Below are 20,721 nucleotides of genomic sequence, written 5' to 3' on the forward strand. Positions count from 1 at the left end.
AATGGACTATAAGAAATTAATATTAATTTTCCCTTAAAAACTCTGTTGTTTGTTTTGCATAAATAAATATCACATGATTCATAAAAATCAACATTAGGGACTTTGTCGACCTATTTTATGCTGTGTATATTTTAGAAATGGTGTAGTGGGGGGATTCCCTAATTCATTTTTCAGTTACCAACAAAATTAAAACGCAATATTATGATTGAAAATTATAAATAAACAGCCCAATCATGAGCATTCTTGCGGAATAGATTTTTCTCTATAGAACATTCCTTCTATCATGAAAAATGCGAATTTCATCATTGAATTTGGCAGCACTGTAGGGTCTTTTTCATACCTTGTGTGCCATAATTGTTGTGAAAACAAAGAGAAAAACTTAAAGGGGGTTTATCATGAATGATATTTCCCCGTAAGTTTTGTCTTTCTGCCGTTGCAACTTAAGGGAGAAGGTGAAAAAATTCACGGGGAATTGCCGTAATAAGTAACATCTTCTGAATATCTTTGATGTGTAAAAGTGTAATTTATTTGATTAAATTTGTTTGTTTTGTCTAAAAACACAAACACTTAACATTTTCTCTTTGTTTTCACAACAAATAGGGCACACAAGGTATGAAAAACAAATTCAAATGACTATTTTTCTCACATTATTCATGATAGGAGGAATGTTCTCTCGAGAAAAGTTTATTCCGCGAGAATATTCATGATTGGATTCATGATTAAATTTGTTTTTAGAACATTTGTATGGAAGAAATTCTTCAGCTTTGCAATGAAGCAAACATTTTATCATATCCACATCGATTATGTGGAAAACCCGTATCGCGTCGAGTTGCCACATGCAATTTTTCGATTCCGTACGACAATATTCGCCTAACGCCGTCAAATTTTGTCACCGTAATGTTAATTTTCCGGTGACAACAAATTAGCTGTCGCCGTACATTTTTACTAAAGCTGGGTACACATTGTCAGTTTTGAATGACGATATTTCGCAATTATCGATAACTGTCAAACCGTCCAACAACCACAAAACATTTTGCGGTTGCATGATGAATGACGAAAATGGACGGCCACACTAGCAAGCACCAACAAAGCTGTCATTCAAAACTGGCAATGTGTACTCAGCTTAACGAATAAAAACGAAAAATTTAAACGTAAGTAACATTTTTATTTATTTTAAGTGAATTTTATACATTTTTGTTGTTTCAGAACTTATAATGGTGAAAATTACTACAAGATAGCAATTTGAAATTCTGGTTGAAAAAATGGAAGCCCACCCAGACGTAGCTCGTGGAGTAAGACTTTTTGGCGAAACTAATGGGTCGATTCCGTATTGCGAGGCGAGTCATGTCGCGTCGTCTATCGTCTCTGTGACAAAATTTAAAAAATGCGCTACCTAAAGCGATAGAAAATAATCGTCGATAACAAGTTATCGGTGATGTAGCGGAGCGTTTTTTGTTTTGATTTGAATAAATCAGAAAAAAAAAATCAGAGCAAGTTGTACACAAAAGTTATAGTTTTCTAAAGTGGAGTACACACGATCAGTTTTGCCTGTCAGTTTTGCTGAAATAATCGGTTGCTTGCCAGTGTGGCCGTTTACTTTTGTCAGTCATCAGGCAACCACAAAATATTTTGTGGTTGCTGGACGGTTGGACAGTTATCGATAATTCCGAAAAATTGTCAGTCAAAACTGATCGTGTGTACCCCGCTTAAAATGATAAGCCCAGTGGAACTATTTTTTGATGTTAGTGAAGATAAACTGTGTAAAATTTGGATTATTTCCAAATTAACAGAAGAGGAAAAGCGTCAAAAGAAAAAAGCGTTGTCGGATGCATTGACGGAACACACGTACATACATATAATGGGACCAAAGGAAGATGTTCGCCATTCATATCTGAATAGAGAAGGATATTTTAGTTTAAACGTTTTGTTGGCAAGTACGTTGTCAATTGCTACTTCATTTTGACGTTTTTCATTTTCTACCCCATCAGATTGTCAAATTTCACTGTTATTGTCATCCCATTTCTCTTTATTCCGTAGATTGCACCTGCAGGATTTGAAACCATATTAATTTGTAGTAAGTCTGCTACCGCTTGCTCCATTGACGACAAAGATATTTCTTGTGATGGCCCACCTCCTGTAGCTGTAATATTATTTTGTGTAATTATTTTCTTTCGTTTGGATTTAAAATGAGTCCACACTCTGTGCCATTCATCTGGTGTACGGGTTGGTGGACCACAACTATTTAATTGCTCCGCAACATCCTTCCACACCTCATCAAAAGTGGCTTTAGTTTCGCCAAAAAGTCTGACTCCACGAGCTACGTTTGGGTGGGCTTCAATTTTTTCAACCAGCATTTCAAATTGCTGTCTTGTAGTAATTTTCACCATCATAAAGCCCTCGGCACATACGGTCCGTTGTGTGACGCGTTGGGCGTTGAAAACAACAACCACATGAAAAATGTGCAAGTGATGCCAAGTTTATTCGTGAATTTTTCATGTGGTTGTTGTAACGCGACGCTCCACGCGCCGTATGTGCCGAGGGCTTAAGTACTGAAACACCAAAAATTCACTTAAAATAACTGAAAATGTTACTTACGTTTCAATTTTTCGTCTTTATTCGTTAGTAGAAATGTACGGCGACAGCTATTTTGTTGTCGCCGGAAAATTAACTTTATGGTGACAGAATTTGACGTCGTCGGGTGACTTTTGTCATGCGTAATGGAAAAATTGCAACTGGCAACGCGACACGACTCGCGTCGCAATAAGGAATCGACCTACAAAGCCACTTTTGATGAGGTGTGGAAGGATGTTCCGGAGCAATTAAATAGTTGCAGTCCACCAACCCGTACACCAGATGAATGGCACAGAGTGTGGACTCATTTTAAATCCAAACGAAAGAAAATAATTACACAAAATAAGAACATTACAGCTACAGGAGGTGGACCATCACAAGAAACATCTTTGTCGTCGATGGAGCAAGCGGTAGTAGACTTACTGCAAATTAATATGGTTTCAAGTCCTGCAGGTGCGATCTACGGAATTGAAGAGACATGGGATGATAATAACAGTGAAATTGGACAATCGGCTGAGGTAGAAAATGAAAAACCTCAAAATGAAGTAGAAATTGATAACGTACTAGCCAACAAAATGTTTAAACTAAAATATCCTTTTCTATTCAGATATAAATGGCAAACATCTTCCTTTGGTCCCATTATACATATGTACGTGTGTTCCGTCAATGCATCCGACAACGCACGGGAAATTTGTTGTTGAATAAAAATAGTTTTTATTTCGACGCTTTTCCTCTTCTGTTAATTTGGAAACAATCCAAATTTTACACAGTTTTTCCTCTATTAACTCCAGAACTTCACTTACCACAACAGCATAAAATATATTTCTTGAAATTTACTACCAATTGTGATAAATATATCAATAAAATATTTAATATTTATCAATAAAAAGAAAGTTGCAATGGAAACTATTGTCAAAAGCCGGTTTGTTTATGTGTAACGGTGTATGTGTTTTCATTGAAGCGAAGCATTGAAGAAGATACAAAAAAACAAACAAGATAAAACACGTTTTGTTATGCTAAGTTTACATTTACGAAATCCACTCGATTTCAACTGTCAATTCCATAGCTCAAACGTCAAATGAAATCTCATCTGGATTTCATTTGACGTTTAACCTATGGATTTGACAGTTGAAATCAAGTGGATTTCGTAAATGTAAACCAAGCATTATCATCCATTGAAAATTATTTATAAATTCTGACGTGTTTTGTTTATTTGCAAAAAATGTATGTAGAACATACGTATTATCTAATGAAATCAATTTTTGGCAAATAATAGTTAATTGAGAAAGAAAAATTTTTGAGAGTATATTATAGTGAGAGAGAAATATGAAGAAAGAGAGAATGGCACAAGGCAAGTAGAGAGCAATGTTTATATTTTTCTTTCAGTGGCGTAGGGTTGAGGGGGGGAAAATAAATTACTATTTTTATGAAGATATTACAAAGAAAAATTATATACAGTAGAACTTCTGTATAACAAACGTGCCAATAATAAAATAAATTCTCTATAACTATTTGTCTTATATGTACATCATGGCAGAATGAACAGGTAGGTAGGTTGGATTCAGAACGCCCATCAACGTCGGCAGCAGCAGCAGCAACACCAGCCGCAGCAGCAGCCGCAACGACTACTACTGCGGACTCCTACTCGGACTTGGATTCGGAAATCCCATCGGCAGCAGCGGACTCGGACTGGGACTCAGAACGCCCATCAAGTTCTGCATCAAGCATGGAAGATGCAAACTTTGCGGATGAAGTTGTACCAGTCGCCAGGAAAGCCAGGAAAAGAAAGCAGTACAGCGATGAAACAGTGGAAGAAGTTGTACAACTGTGCCTAAGTAATCGTTTGTACCCTACAAAGGCACAAGCAATGTATGGCACCCCTAGGACTACAGTTGCGAGAAAGGTGAAAAAAGCTAGGGCAGAACTTCACAGAAACAGGAGATCCCTTTCCACTATAACAGCATCCTTAATGGGCGACTAAGTATCGGTAAGTATTGAAATTATCATTAATTATTTTTACTATTAATATATATTAAAACTGTTTATCTTTATTCCCTTTACATTTTCAGGTTTCACAGGCTAATTTTTTTTTTAATCTTCCCCCCCTTGAAGCCTTTTAGTCGAATTTATGTGTTATGTTTGTTATTAAATTATATCCTACCTACCTACCTAAAGACTGTTATGTTACAAGAAAGACTGATAATTTTCCATTATTTAATAAATTTAAATTATAATTCCATAACTAATTATTAAATATTATATTTATGGCCGTTTCTGACCATAATTAATTATGGCCGTTTTTTACCATAATTAATTATGGAACAACTCTAGTTTAGTAAAAACTCTCCGATTTTTTTTGAAATTTTTTCCATTTGTTGTTGTATGGAGTATTATTCGAGTAGCTATGGCATAAAGAAGAAAATATTGGTTGTACCGATGATATTTTTTGAAAATTCTATATTAATTCTTACCTATTTTATAATAGGCCTGTTCGATAACTTCGTAAGTAAAAAGTATTTTCAAGTTCTTGCAACTACTTGCAAGTTCTGTCAGTTCTCTTTTACTGAACAAGTTTGTTATCGAACAGCATTTTGTAAAAGTTTGTACAAATTTGTACAAACTTTTGAGTTATCGTACAGACCTAATATGTTGATAATATACATATGAGTAGTTATGATGTAAAGGAGGAGTTTGTAAGAACAATAATGTTTAATATTTTATTTATAGAGTAGCTATGAAGTAAGGTGGAATCTTTGTAATTATATCTGAATTGGCCATTGAATTAACCATATGGCTTCGATTGCAAAGTAATGAAATAAATAAATAAAATAATACTTAGAATATTAGACACTCTTTGCTGTATTTGGATACTGCGACATATTTTGTAGGGATTGTCTTACATATAGAGATCTTTAAGCGAGTGCTTCTAAAATGTATCGAACGGAGTGCATTTTTCATAACTCCGTGTGGACTGCATCGAAGGATGTATTGAAATCACAACTCTGCATTGCACTATGTACTTCCAAACTTGTTTGCTGGGATACCATTTAATGAATCATGAAATCGTTCATTTCATACATTTCGTGCATTTTCTTTCCCTCTATCACTCTATTTTTTGCAAAAAAAAAAAAAAAAAAAGTGATGCATGTATCAAAAGATGCAGTGTGTGTACTCACAAAATGTAAAGTATAGTACACATTGACAAGCAAAACTGACAGTCATCGAGGTCTATTTCGTGAATATCAAAGCCTAATTAAAAAATGTCTTTTATAATCTCTAAATAATACCGTAAATATTGTATTTCAAACGTTTTTAGCTAAATAAAAGTTGTTATTTGCCGGAAAATTGTCCTTAAAGTACGTTGACTGTCAGTTTTGACTGTTAGTGTGTACTCCCCTTAAGCCTAATCTAACATTACACGCCTTTACTATAGGTTGTTCTTATTTTGGCACTTGTAACAGTACACAAATGGAGTAGGTAGAACACGGAAGTTTTTTGTAACGGAGGCAACTCTAGTTTTTGCATCTCTTTTATTATCTATCGGAATTTAATAATTTTAACGACGCACAACAGCATAAAATATATTACTTGAAATTTACTACTAATTGGGAGAAATATATCAATAAAATATTTAATATTTATCAATAAAAAAGACGGAAACTTTTGTCAAATGCCGGTTTGTTTATGTGTAACGGTGTATGTGTTTTCATTGAAGCGAAGCACTGAAGAAGATACAAAAAACAAACAAGATTGAATATTTATAAATTCTGACGTGTGTTGTTTATTTGCAAAAAATGTATGTAAACCACTGTTGGGCAGAAATGCTCGGCCTCATACACAAAAGTGTAAAAAATACATGAGTCTCTCGCAATTTGCCCACCATTGATGTAAACATATGTATTATTATCTAATAACATTTTTGGCAAATAATAGTTTATAGAGAAAGAAAAATTGTTGAGAGTATATTATAGTGAGAGAGAAATATGAAGAAAGAGAGAATGGCACAAGGCAAGTAGAGAGCATTGTTTATATTTTTCTTTCAGTGGCGTAGGGTTGTGTGGGGGAAAATAAATTACTATTTTTATGAAAATACAAAGAAAAATTATATACAGTAGAACTTCTGTATAACTAACATGCCAATAATAAAATAAATTCTCTATAACTATTTGTCTTATATGTACATACATATAAATATCAAGGAAGTATATTACGTATTGTTTTTTCGTCCTAAACCGGCTACGTTGTAGAGAAGTTTGACAGTTGGAGCCTTATGGAGTATGGTAATTACAGTGTTTAAAGTATTGCCAATATATTTTTTATACCTTTCTTTTTTAAAGCACAAAAGAGTGAAATTAGTTGCAGACCAAAAAAGAGCAACAAAGGATTTTCCGTTTATATTTCCTTTTTCCTAGTCGAACGCCCTTACCCGTCCATAACACCTTATTCTTTGTGAATATAATAGCACAGTCAAAATAGACATGCATAAGGGGAATAGCAAAAATTACCACAAAACTAAATTTTGGTGGAGAGCTAGGGTTTACCATTAGAAGCAACCTCCTAAAAGTCCCCATCGATCCCATGTGGTGCAAAAAAAGTTATTCGGGACAAAAGGTCATTTTTGGAGGCATTTTTCATTTTACTCAAAAAACGGTAACACTTAGCAAAAGCCGGCCAAAGTAAAAGATGTAGATTTGACAATTGTCGGCAAGAATGGTCTTTATGATTTTTACAAAAGACTTACCATTTTCGAGATATCGCCATCTAAAGATCAAAGCCGCGTAAGTACATTATGAGGCGAACCGGTTAAAATAACCACACTGTGTGTTAGGTATTTCCATAAGCTTTAGCTTTAGCTTATCTTTGGGCAGAACTTAAAAGAAATCGGAGAATTTTCGTTGGGGTCGTTCCCTTTGGGTTTTCGACTACACAGGTGGGTTAAATGGACTATTTTTGCATAAAATGACTCTAACATGGAAAAACTGTACTAAACTCGCTCCGATTTTGTTGGAGTTTTTTTTTTAAATGATGATAAAAATCATGTGTTTTTTAGAACATCTCAAGAATGGTTCCTTCTAGGAAAAAATTATAAAGACCAAACTTGTAGATAATTTTCCTGTCCACAATATTTACTTTAGTTACTTTTTGATTAGATCAAACGTTTTCAAAAAATAAATCCGAAAACGTAAAAAACCCTTCAAATTTGACCTTTGACCACGAATAACCTTTTTGCACACATGGGATCGATGGGGACTTTTAGGACATTGCTTCTAATGGCAAACCCTAGCTCTTCGCCAAAATTCAGCTTTGTGGGAATTTTTGCTATTTCAATGTCTATTTTGACTGGGCTATAAGGATTTATTAGTACGCCACCTCAAGTTTTCTGATGTTATTTATACACCTGTTCAACTGTAATGCACGTAAATATTCCTCCAATGAAATGGCGCTCATAACTCAGCAAATATTTTAAAATATTTCGAGAATGGTCGTTTAAAAAATTTATGTTTATTTTTAATAGGTATATAGCTAAGAAATAACAACAAAATTGCTTGTTTAGACTAGGGAAATGTTTAAAAATATTTAAAACACTTTACGCATTTAGTTAGCCAGAGATGGAAGCTGTTGCCATGAATTTAATAAAATGAAATGAAGCTATAAGATGCTATAGGATAACTGGTACTTTGAAAATGGATGCCATGCCACCCGAATTCCTATGAAATTCTTAACATATGTATTATTTTTGATTGTACTGAATACGATGACATACCGTAATTGTGGCGGAAGTGTATAACAGGCAACAATAACATACCCTGCAGCTATTTTTTTTTAAGAACCGACAAAAACAAGACCAGATTTGTACCATACTTAATATAATCCCTGTGGTACATATATCTAATCCCTTTCCTTTTATTTCCTTCCAGCAATTTTACCATTACATGAATTCCAAGAATCTCAGTAGACTCCACTTTTGAAAGGTAAAATTTGAAATATAAAAAACATATTTTTTAAACAAAAACAAATAAATACATATATTTTTTTCTTTTTTTAAGAATTTGCGGCATAAAAATATATATTCTTGCGTCTCTTCCTATTCCTGCTTTACACTTTGTGTCTCTTCAAATAGAGTCAAGAGGAAGAAAACACGTCAAAATATTCTATGCAAGAGCATCTGCTTGGCCCAGTGATTGTTTGAGTAACAATTCGAAAAAGAGAGAAAAAAGGCAAAAAAAAAAAAAAAACGAAAGTTTTCTGACACTGCGTCTTTACATTTGGCCCACACAACAGAAAACTAAGTGCATCATCGTTCAGTAGTCCGTCAGTCACAGCGGGTACAGAGTGTGGAAAAGACCTAAAATATCCAATTCCAAAAAGTGAAAAGTGGTTTCCGAACAAAAAGAAATTGGCAAAGAAAATTATAAAAAATTGTCTAAGAAGTTTTGGTGCCAAGAAAAAAACAACAAAATAGGAAATGAAATTCCTTCCTTCATGACACCCAAATAAGTGAAATTCATATTATCCATTGAACCCCAAAAACAAGCAACTGACATCCACACTCATCTAAGGTGCCTTGAGAAACAAAAGAAAACTAACAATAACAACAACAACAAAACTAAACCACAAGAATATCGTATAGATACTTTTGTATGGAAACTACAAAAACAACCGAAAAAACAGGAATAGCAGCAGTTCTGACATCACTCGAATTTCATTAAAGAAAAAAAGTAACACATTGCATAATAATAAAGAAAACTTATAATTATATTTTGTCTAATTGTTAAACATCACATCCATCCATCTATACATAAGTTGCTGTGCCGTCATCCCATAGAAGCTTCGTGTTTTTTGCTGTGTGAAAGAACTTAACCATAACCTTACCCAACACCAATGGCTCGTCCAATTAATGATAATGTAAGTAAATTATTCCATTGGAAATTTGCAAATGATGTGAAATTTATTATTCTACTTTTTTTGTTTATTTTTTGCTGGATGGTAGGTAGATATAAGTTCAAGTTCAGTGATAAGGGTAATGGAAAATGTTCGTTGGAGAATTTAGCTTTTGTTATGTCATCAACAATGAGCAAATAATATTTATAATCCCATATTGGATAACAATAATACATACATAGATACATACATAGGTACTTGGGAAATTGGAAATGAGAAAAGTTGAGAGGAATCAACTTTGTTATTATTGGCCAACTCAAGGGCCGTCATGGGTAATAAAAAAGATTTTTTTTGAGAATATGACCGCGTAGATTCTATTAAATACATTTTTTTCTATAATCTAGAAAGACTGTAACCAACAAAAACCTTTCCGAAAAATATACCCCACATATTTAGTATAGATTTACATATTTTGTGAGCGAAAGGGTGCCACTGAAGTTCCGAAACTTTAAAGAAAAATTTGAACGCATAGCCCAGACCTTTTCATGTCCATGCCCATGGACTTGACATAAGTCACGAATGCGGATCACAAATATTAAAATTAGTTTCAACTGGCCTATTTCGCAGCAAAGATGGAAATATATTTCTAATAGAGGTGGGGAGGAAGAAATTGAGGTCACAAAGCAGCTCACGGAGATTTTTCTATAGAATAACTTTTTGCATAAACTAATGAAGACATAGACGTCAGATCACACAATTTTTCCGCGGTCTAGGCACTCAAACCCGAAAACTCAAAAAAAAGTTCGAAGACGATTTTTGGGGGAAATTGCAATATTTTCTTGGATATTTTTATCTGAGGATATAGTTCCCATCAAAAACTATCCCCATGTAGTCTTTTGCCAGAATAAAATATTTATTAAATTGTATTTTTTTTGGCGTTTAATATTGAGTTTCTTATTTACCACACTCAATTCGAACATAGTCGGTGAGAGAGTTCCGACATCTATGTCTTCATTAGTCTATGCTTTTCGGAGATTTTTATAACCTCCACCATAATATGGAGATTACATTAAATTTGTCCGCTAAAATTGAGGTAGAACGCTATATTTTTGCACCCGAGTGTATTTTTTTTTCCATAGGCAGGTCAAATTCGAAGATGGACTTTTTCGACCCACGTTTTGGTATAGCCCCCATATAACGGTACCTACCGGTTTTTGGTATTTTGATGGTTTTGGCTACATTTTTAGACCGAACTACCTGTAATTAAAAATTTGAGGTTCCCAGTGGTCAAATAATATCTCCACCAAAAATTGTCAACATAGGTCCATGTTTTGGTATATCCCCCATATAACGGTACCTCCCGATTTTCGGAATAATTTTTAACCGAACTAGCTGTAATTTGCAAGTTGTGGTCCCTGCAATTGCGAAACTACTCCACTAAAAATTGTCACCAAAGGTCCATGTTTTGGTATAGCTCCCATATAACAGTGTCTCCCGATTTTCGGCAGTTAAGGCCATGTTTATATTATAGCCTTTTGCAGGGTTAACCTTCTTAATGAGGATTTTTTTGAAGTATACGCAAAGGAGTTGACATTTGAAACCGAATGGGTTTGTTAAATCCGGTTATATATAAACGTACTATAAGATTCCCAGTGGTCACAAAACTTCTCCACCACCACCAAAAATTGTCAATATAGGTAGGTACATTTTTTGATAGATTTTCTGATTTTATTTAGGCATTTGGGTATCAGAGGTCACAAAATATCTCCACCTAAAATTGTGGACAGGAAAGAAACTGGGTATACAACTTCATCCCGGCCGAACCTAACGCCTTTTTTACTTGTTCTAACTGATCTTCACCCTTATATTCCATGAGTGAACCTGACGGATGTCTTCTATGTGACGGAAGATCTTTCCGGATAGTTTCTTTTTGACGGAAAACCTTTCCGGATGGTTTCTATACAATATAGAATACACTTCCGTATGGTTTCTATTTGGTAGAAGACTTTTCCCATAGGTGTTCTGTCCTATAGAAGATCATCCTATAGGACTTATTTTCTACAGAATATCTGACCGCAGATCTTCTATTCTATAGAAGAACCTTGACTAGATCTCCTCTTCTACAAAATATATTATCGGAAGACTTGTATTCTATAGCAGACCCTTCAGGGGATCTTCTATTCGGTAGGAAACTTTTGCATAGGTGTTCTTTTCTATAGAAGATCATCCTATATGTCTTACTTTTTACAGAAGAGACGTCCGTAGGTCTTCTATTCGATATTAGATATTTTCCGATTACTCCTCGGCATCATCTAATCTATAAAAAACCCTTGCGGGGCTCTTATATTCTATAGAAGATCATTACGGAGTGTTTTTCTAAACCATCGAAGCTCTTTTAGTACATTAAAAATGCCTACGCAGCTCGTCGGTATTACAGAAGGCCCGTCGAGATGTCTTCTATTCTGTAGAAGACATTTTATGAGGGCCTTTTTCATTAAAAAAAACTTTTAAAGCTCTTTATATTTTAGCAACGACTTTTTCCAAACTTCTTGTATTTTTTAAAAGAACTTTCCCAAGTTTTTTCTATACAGCACCATTCAGGAGCTCGTATTATATCTATAGAAGACACTTCCAAAGGTCTAAAGGACCCTTTGTGTGATCCTTCCCGAAGCGATATGTTCTTAATTTCCATATGTCTTATATTCCATGTCTTATATTTATAGTATGTAAACCCTTCCGGAGGCCTTCTATTCTATAGTTGACCCTTCCGGAGATCTTCTGTTCTACACTATACCTAGTAGACCCTTCCGGTGGACTTCTATTCTATAGTTGACCCTTCCAGAGGTCCTCTATTCCTAGAGCCTTTCGGAGGTCTCATATTCTACAGTAGACCCTTCCGAAGGTCGTATATTCTATAGTAGATCCTTCCGGAGGTCTTATATTCTACAGTAGAGCCTTCCGTATATCTTCTAATCTGTAGACGAATCCTTCGCTAGTAATATTTTGTGGTTGAGGATATAAAAAGTTCGACCCGGCCGAACTTAACGCTTTATACTTGTTTAAACTGATTTTTCGCTATTCATCTATTTTGTAGACTATCCCTTCGATAGTCTTTTATTGTATTGAAGACAATTCCGGGTGTTTTCTATTCCATTGAAGACAACGTCCGAATATTTTCTGGTCCCCAGATGACATTTATTCAAAAAGACACTTCTAGCGGTCTGCTACTCCATAGAATACACTTCCAGAAATATATTCTAGAAAAGACCCTTAAGGTAATCTGCGACTTCTCAAAAAATATTATCCCGAAAGACTTTTATTCTATAAAAGGTGCTAAAAGTTCTTCTGTGTTATAGAAGACTCTTCCTGATGATTTATATTCTAAAGAAACACTTCCGGACTTCTATTTTATAGATTACCTTTTGGTGGCCGCTTGTTATACCCTTATTATTAAGGGTGACAAGGGTGTATACACTTTGATTCGATCAATGGATCTTACCGTGAAATAATGGTTTCAGACCCCAAGTATGTTTGGACGAAATCCGTTTCACAGAATTTAAGGTCGATTTAGTCCTGTCCGTCAGTCTGGTTGGCTGGTGCGCACCATAACTAAGTTCGAAGTTCCGATACCTACCCACAAAAGATCAATTCTTTTTCGTTAAAATGATGTGCATAATAACTCTCGAACGGATCATACGATTTTGAGCCTCATAATATTTCTTCGAAAAAATACATCAAGTTTGAATGTGGACTCCTTCGGGTACCTCGCACACAAAACTTCAATATTTGCCGCAATCTAAAGACATGGATCGGTTCGTTTTGAATTTTCAGAACGCGTCTATAGAAGCACCCTTTCTTGCAGAAAGGTTCTATAGAAGCACCCTTTCTTGCAGAAAGGTTCTATAGAAGCACCCTTTCTTGCAGAAAGGTTCTATAGAAGCACCCTTTCTTGCAGAAAGTTTCCATAGAAGCACCCTTTCTGCAGAAAGGTTCTATAGAAGCACCCTTTCTTGCAGAAAGGTTCTACAGAAGCACCCTTTCTTGCAGAAAGGTTCTATAGAAGCACCCTTTCTTGCAGAAAGGTTCCATAGAAGCACCCTTTCTGCAGAAAGGTTCTATAGAAGCACCCTTTCTTGCAGAAAGGTTCTACAGAAGCACCCTTTCTTGCAGAAAGGTTCTATAGAAGCACCCTTTCTTGCAGAAAGGTTCTATAGAGGCACCCTTTCTTTCAGAAAGGTTCTATAGAAGCACCCTTTCTTGCAGAAAGCGTCTATTGAAGCACCCTTTCTTGCAGAAAGCGTCTATAGAAGCACCCTTTCTTGCAGAAAGCGTCTATAGAAGCCCCCTTTCTTTCAGAAAACGTCTATAGAAGCACCCTTTCTTTCAGAAAGCGTCTATAGAAGCACCCTTTCTTTCAGAAAGCGTCTATAGAAGCACCCTTTCTTTCAGAAAGCGTCTATAGAAGCACCCTTTCTTTCAGAAAGCGTCTATAGAAGCACCCTTTCTTGCAGAAAGCCTCTATAGAAGCACCCTTTCTTGCAGAAAGCGTCTATAGAAGCACCCTTTCTTTAAGAAAGCGTCTATAGAAGCACCCTTTCTTTCAGAAAGCCTCTATAGAAACACCCTTTCTTTCAGAAAGCGTCTATAGAAGCACCCTTTCTTTCAGAATGCGTCTATAGAAGCACCCTTTCTTTCAGAAAGCGTCTATAGAAGCACCCTTTCTTTCAGAAAGCGTCTATAGAAGCACCCTTTCTTTCATAAAGCGTCTATAGAAGCATCCTTTCTTTCAGAAAGCGTCTATAGAAGCACCCTTTCTTTCAGAATGCGTCTATAGAAGCACCCTTTCTTTCAGAATGCGTCTATAGAAGCACCCTTTCTTTCAGAAAGCGTCTATAGAAGCACCCTTTCTTTCAGAAAGCGTCTATAGAAGCACCCTTTCTTTCAGAAAGCGTCTATAGAAGGACCCTCTCTTTCAGAAAGCGTCTATAGAAGCACCCTTTCTTTTAGAAAGCGTCTATAGAAGCACCCTTTCTTTCATAAAGGGTCTATAGAAGCACCCTTTCTTTCAGAAAGCGTCTATAGAAGCACCCTTTCTTTCAGAAAGCGTCTATAGAAGCACCCTTTCTTCCAGAAAGCGTCTATCGAAGCACCATTTCTTTCAGAAAGCGTCTATAGAAGCACCCTTTCTTTCAGAAAGCGTCTATAGAAGCACCCTTTCTTTCAGAAAGCGTCTATAGAAGCACCCTTTCTTTCAGAAAGCGTCTATAGAAGCACCCTTTCTTTCAGAAAGCGTCTATAGAAGCACCCTTTCTTTCAGAAAGCGTCTATAGAAGCACCCTTTCTTTCAGAAAGCGTCTATAGAAGCACCCTTTCTTTCAGAAAGCGTCTATAGAAGCACCCTTTCTTTCAGAAAGCGTCTATAGAAGCACCCTTTCTTTCAGAAAGCGTCTATAGAAGCACCCTTTCTTCCAGAAAGCGTCTATAGAAGCACCCTTTCTTTCAGAAAGCCTCTATAGAAGCACCCTTTCTTTCAGAAAGCGTCTATAGAAGCATCCTTTCTTTCAGAAAGCGTCTATAGAAGCACCCTTTCTTTCAGAAAGGTTCTGTAGAAGCACCCTTTCTTTCAGAAAGCGTTTTTAGAAGCACCCTTTCTTTCAGAAAGCGTTTATAGAAGCACCCTCTCTTTCAGAAAGCGTCTAAAGAAGCACCCTTTCTTTCAGAAAGCGTTTATAGAAGCACCCTTTCTTTCAGAAAGCGTCTATAGAAGCACCCTCTCTTTCAGAAAGCGTCTATAGAAGCACCCTCTCTTTCAGAAAGCGTCTATAGAAGCACCCTTTCTTTCAGAAAGCGTCTATAGAAGCACCCTTTCTTTCAGAAAGCGTCTATAGAAGCATGCTTTCTTTCAGAAAGCGTCTATAGAAGCACCCTTTCTTTCAGAAAGCGTCTATAGAAGCACCCTTTCTTTCAGAAAGCGTCAATAGAAGCACCCTCTCTTTCAGAAAGCGTCTAAAGAAGCACCCTTTCTTTCAGAAAGCGTCTATAGAAGCACCCTTTCTTTCAGAAAGCGTTTATAGAAGCACCCTTTCTTTCAGAAAGCGTTTATAGAAGCACCCTTTCTTTCAGAAAGCGTCTATAGAAGCACCCTCTCTTTCAGAAAGCGTCTAAAGAAGCACCCTTTCTTTCAGAAAGCGTCTATAGAAGCACCCTTTCTTTCAGAAAGCGTCTATAGAAGCACCCTTTCTTCCAGAAAGCGTCTATAGAAGCACCCTTTCTTTCAGAAAGCGTCTATAGAAGCACCCTTTCTTTCAGAAAGCGTCTATAGAAGCATGCTTTCTTTCAGAAAGCGTCTATAGAAGCACCCTTTCTTTCAGAAAGCGTCTATAGAAGCACCCTTTCTTTCAGAAAGCGTCTATAGAAGCACCCTCTCTTTCAGAAAGCGTCTAAAGAAGCACCCTTTCTTTCAGAAAGCGTCTATAGAAGCACCCTTTCTTTCAGAAAGCGTTTATAGAAGCACCCTTTCTTTCAGAAAGCGTTTATAGAAGCACCCTTTCTTTCAGAAAGCGTCTATAGAAGCACCCTCTCTTTCAGAAAGCGTCTAAAGAAGCACCCTTTCTTTCAGAAAGCGTCTATAGAAGCACCCTTTCTTTCAGAAAGCGTTTATAGAAGCACCCTTTCTTTCAGAAAGCGTCTATAGAAGCACCCTTTCTTTCAGAAAGCGTCTAAAGAAGCACCCTTTCTTTCAGAAAGCGTTTATAGAAGCACCCTTTCTTTCAGAAAGCGTCTATAGAAGCACCCTTTCTTTCAGAAAGCGTCTATAGAAGCACCCTCTCTTTCAGAAAGCGTCTAAAGAAGCACCCTTTCTTTCAGAAAGCGTCTATAGAAGCACCCTTTCTTTCAGAAAGCGTCTATAGAAGCACCCTTTCTTTCAGAAAGCGTCTATAGAAGCACCCTTTCTTCCAGAAAGCGTCTATAGAAGCACCCTTTCTTTTAGAAAGCGTCTATAGAAGCACCCTTTCTTTCATAAAGGGTCTATAGAAGCACCCTTTCTTTCAGAAAGCGTCTATAGAAGCACCCTTTCTTTCAGAAAGCGTCTATAGAAGCACCCTTTCTTTCAGAAAGCGTCTATAGAAGCACCCTCTCTTTCAGAAAGCGTCTAAAGAAGCACCCTTTCTTTCAGAAAGCGTCTATAGAAGCACCCTTTCTTTCAGAAAGCGTTTATAGAAGCACCCTTTCTTTCAGAAAGCGTCTATAGAAGCACCCTCTCTTTCAGAAAGCGTCTATAGAAGCACCCTCTCTTTCAGAAAGCGTCTATAGAAGCACCCTTTCTTTCAGAAAGCGTCTATAGAAGCACCCTTTCTTTCAGAAAGCGTCTATAGAAGCATGCTTTCTTTCAGAAAGCGTCTATAGAAGCACCCTTTCTTTCAGAAAGCGTCTATAGAAGCACCCTTTCTTTCAGAAAGCGTCTATAGAAGCACCCTCTCTTTCAGAAAGCGTCTAAAGAAGCACCCTTTCTTTCAGAAAGCGTCTATAGAAGCACCCTTTCTTTCAGAAAGCGTTTATAGAAGCACCCTTTCTTTCAGAAAGCGTTTATAGAAGCACCCTTTCTTTCAGAAAGGTTCTGTAGAAGCACCCTTTCTTTCAGAAAGCGTTTTTAGAAGCACCCTTTCTTTCAGAAAGCGTTTTTAGAAGCACCCTTTCTTTCAGAAAGCGTTTATAGAAGCACCCTCTCTTTCAGAAAGCGTCTAAAGAAGCACCCTTTCTTTCAGAAAGCGTTTATAGAAGCATCCTTTCTTTCAGAAAGCGTCTATAGAAGCACCCTCTCTTTCAGAAAGCGTCTATAGAAGCACCCTCTCTTTCAGAAAGCGTCTATAGAAGCACCCTTTCTTTCAGAAAGCGTCTATAGAAGCACCCTTTCTTTCAGAAAGCGTCTATAGAAGCACTCTTTCTTTCAGAAAGCGTCTATAGAAGCACCCCTTCTTTCAGAAAGCGTCTATAGAAGCACCCTTTCTTTCAGAAAGCGTCTATAGAAGCACCCTTTCTTTCAGAAAGCGTCTATAGAAGCACCCTTGCTTTCAGAAAGCGTCTATAGAAGCACCCTTTCTTTCAGAAAGGTTCTGTAGAAGCACCCTTTCTTTCATAAAGGGTCTATAGAAACACCCTTTTTTCAGAAAGCGTCTATAGAAGCACCCTTTCTTTCAGAAAGCGTCTATAGAAGCACCCTTTCTTTCAGAAAGCGTCTATAGAAGCACCCTTTCTTTCAGAAAGCGTCTATAGAAGCACCCTTTCTTTCAGAAAGCGTCTATAGAAGCACCCTTTCTTTCAGAAAGCGTCTATAGAAGCACCCTTTCTTTCAGAAAGCGTCTATAGAAGCACCCTTTCTTTCAGAAAGCGTCTATAGAAGCACCCTTTCTTTCAGAAAACGTCTATAGAAGCACCCTTTCTTTCAGAAAGCGTCTATAGAAGCACCCTTTCTTTCAGAAAGCGTCTATAGAAGCACCCTCTCTTTCAGAAAGCGTCTATAAAAGCACACTGTTTTTCAGAAAGCGTCTATAAAAGCAAACTGTTTTTCAGAAAGCGTCTGTAGAAGCACCCTTTCTTTAAGAAAGGTTCTGTAGAAGCACCCTTTCTTTAATAAAGGGTCTATAGAAACACCCTTTTTTCAGAAAGCGTCTATAGAAGCACCCTTTCTTTCAGAAAGCGTCTATAGAAGCACCCTTTCTTTCAGAAAGCGTCTATAGAAGCACTCTTTCTTTCAGAAAGCGTCTATAGAAGCACCCTTGCTTTCAGAAAGCGTCTATAGAAGCACCCTTTCTTTCAGAAAGCGTCTATAGAAGCACCCTTTCTTTCAGAAAGCGTCTATAGAAGCACCCTCTCTTTCAGAAAGCGTCTATAAAAGCACACTGTTTTTCAGAAAGCGTCTATAAAAGCAAACTGTTTTTCAGAAAGCGTCTGTAGAAGCACCCTTTCTTTAAGAAAGGTTCTATAGAAGCAGCCTTTCTTTCAGAAAGGTTCTGTAGAAGCACCCTTTCTTTCAGAAAGCGTCTATAGAAGCACCCTTTCTTTTAGAAAGCGTCTAAAGAAGCACCCTTTCTTTCAGAAAGCGTCTATAGAAGCACCCTTTCTTTCAGAAAGCGTCTATAGAAGCACCCTTTCTTTCAGAAAACGTCTAGAAGAATGATCTAATACAATAAACAACATGTACATACCTACTCTTCCACCCACCATCTAATCATTTTTATTATATTTGTTACACAATTAAAATGACTCAAATGCAATTATTATTAAAATACTATTTGTATGAAGTCATTTGCTGACATAACACTCCTCCTTACCTCCATTGACTTCTCATTTACAATCACAATTAGATTTTCTCTGGCCATTATGAAATGTCATCAATCATAGGAAAGACCCAAGTCAGGCACTTAGAATTTCTAAGCAGTTTGTGACATCGAACCTTTACAAGATATACAATCACGACAGACTTCAATTTAATAACGCAAAAGAAAAAGAATGCAAATAGCACCTGTCAAGAGCACAAAAATGTATCTACATATGAATACGACGGGTGGTCGCACTGGTGCATCAAAAATGTGCGGTGTCTGTGTCTGGCTGGCATGAATGAATACCATATGTATGCGTGTGCGTGTGCATGATGTGTTGCTATCGTATCGAAAAATTAAAAATCTTGAATAAATGCATAAAAATAGAGGGAAATGATTCGTGAATGCAACTATTTTGAGAATAATCCGGTGGTTGACAATAAAAATGTGTGAAATTATTGAAATTAAACGTGCCAAGTTGAATCATTATCATCATCATTGTAAAAATGCATGAGAAATGTAATGATGGAATTATGTTTGGAAAATAAAAAGAGTTCCTAACACACACTACGTTGAATAAATATTGGAAAGAAAATCTACTCCTTGGTTCATGTTGAGACAGATTTGGCTTCTTTATAAAAGCAATAAATCTTTAAGTCTTTAATTTTAAAAGTGGAAGTAATATTTGCAAACAATTTTTTTATAAAATTTTTATTTTTATATAAAAATTAGTTCTTTTGACAACTCCAACTTCAATAACATACCAACTAATGGTCTTCTTTTCGCTAATTATTGAAGGATCAACCTATTATTTGTAGCTGTTGTAGTAATTTGTTATTTATGTTTTCCAAATCTATTCAAAATTTAAAGAAGCCTTGCGAATAAATTTAAATAATTTAGGGTAAGGGCTGCGTACATAAGCTGCCTCGAATGCTTGCCTTGCTTTCCTGCTTCATTTTTGACATAATAAAAATAAAAGAATAAAGAAGGCCGAACAGATTTTGAACTGGGTTGTCCTTTTCTTTTTTATTCTTTTATCAGAAGTAAGCAAGGTAACCAGGCAGCTTATGTACTCAGCCCTTAAGTCAATCCTTCACCTTCACCCTTTGATAGAGCAATTTGGGATTTGTCAACCCACTTTTCTCTCGGCATCTTAGGTCGGCTATTTTTCGGCCCATCTTTTACATTATCTACCAAGTATGAAATAAATTTTTTTTTTTTTAAGTTGACTCATACCCACTATTATAAAACAGCTGTTTGTATTGAATATTGTACTACGTAATACCCTGTCTGTGGCATGTATCTGATGAGGGTGGCAATTATTTTTTTTATATCGAATATAGATAGCAGCCAGTGACGACAAGTGCATTTTTCTATAATATAACCTTGAAATCTGTCTGATACTTTGTAAAATGTTTTCTCTTTTGACACAATTTTCACATGATAAATCTCTTTCAAAAGTTAAGAGAAATTTGGGTTTAAAAAATTCTAATCTCTTATTATTTCTGTGAATATCTAAAAATGCTATAATTTTTTTATTAAAATCAAATACAAATCAGCAAAACATTGTGTGTGTTTACTACTTTGTTGATAACTATTGTACGTCACTTTCTCTTTAAGTTTAATAGACAGAGTTGGGAGTTTGGTATTGATACATACATATATTATTATTACTGAAAAATTATTCAGGGGTTGGTTACTGCAAGCCGCACAGCCTGAAAAATATTTTTTTTTGTTAAATAATAGGTGTGTACGATAACTTTCCCAGCAAAAATAACTCAGTCAGTTCCAGCAACCTCCATCAGTGAATTTTACTCTCTCAGGCAAGAAAAATTGCAGAGAGTTATCGAAAAACATTTTGCAAGAAAGTCAGCTGTTTCCGAAAAGTTATGAAATTTGTTATTATGTGTGTTCGTTTACTCAAAATTTGTACAAATTGTTACTGGAT

At 36.1% G+C, this 20,721-nt stretch overlaps 2 protein-coding genes across 22 annotated transcripts in view; both read left to right on the forward strand.

Moving 5' to 3' along the window:
• Positions 1-2,694: 2,694 nt before the first annotated feature.
• LOC141401920 (uncharacterized) lies at positions 2,695-3,515 on the forward strand. Of its 2 annotated transcripts, none has more exons than XM_073982487.1 (2): positions 2,695-3,089; positions 3,179-3,515. In XM_073982487.1, the coding sequence occupies exons 1-2, from the start codon at positions 2,718-2,720 to the stop codon at positions 3,182-3,184; spliced, it is 378 nt and encodes a 125-aa protein (XP_073838588.1). In that variant the 5' UTR covers positions 2,695-2,717; the 3' UTR covers positions 3,185-3,515. The 2 variants fall into 2 exon arrangements, with proteins under 2 accessions (XP_073838588.1, XP_073838587.1); XM_073982486.1 differs by having other exon boundaries at positions 2,695-3,116; positions 3,179-3,514.
• Positions 3,516-6,025: 2,510 nt separating this feature from the next.
• LOC141402377 (NADH-cytochrome b5 reductase 3-like) overlaps positions 6,026-20,721 on the forward strand; it is a 45,365-nt gene continuing 30,669 nt past the window's right edge. For 2 of the 20 annotated variants that reach the window (XR_012412613.1, XM_073983438.1), the window contains exons 1-5: positions 6,031-6,367; positions 6,505-6,579; positions 8,490-8,543; positions 8,619-9,290; positions 9,376-9,477. Coding sequence is in view for 11 of the 20 variants with exons in the window: in XM_073983438.1 (XP_073839539.1) it covers positions 9,454-9,477 (24 nt within the window). In the remaining 9 variants the exon portion in view is untranslated. Of the gene's footprint in view, positions 6,852-8,489; positions 8,544-8,618; positions 9,478-20,721 lie in introns of all 20 variants that reach the window. The other 18 variants (XR_012412614.1, XM_073983440.1, XR_012412609.1 and 15 more) reach the window with 15 other exon arrangements.

The sequence above is a fragment of the Musca autumnalis genome, unplaced genomic scaffold, assembly GCF_047663935.1.
Source record: "Musca autumnalis isolate F117 unplaced genomic scaffold, ASM4766393v1 scaffold_4, whole genome shotgun sequence".
Classification (NCBI taxonomy): domain Eukaryota; kingdom Metazoa; phylum Arthropoda; class Insecta; order Diptera; family Muscidae; genus Musca; species Musca autumnalis.

Coding starts and splice junctions, on each gene's coding strand:
- LOC141401920 (XM_073982486.1), top strand. CDS start 2,718: ATGGAAAAATTGCAACTGGCAACGCGACACGACTCGCGTCGCAATAAG.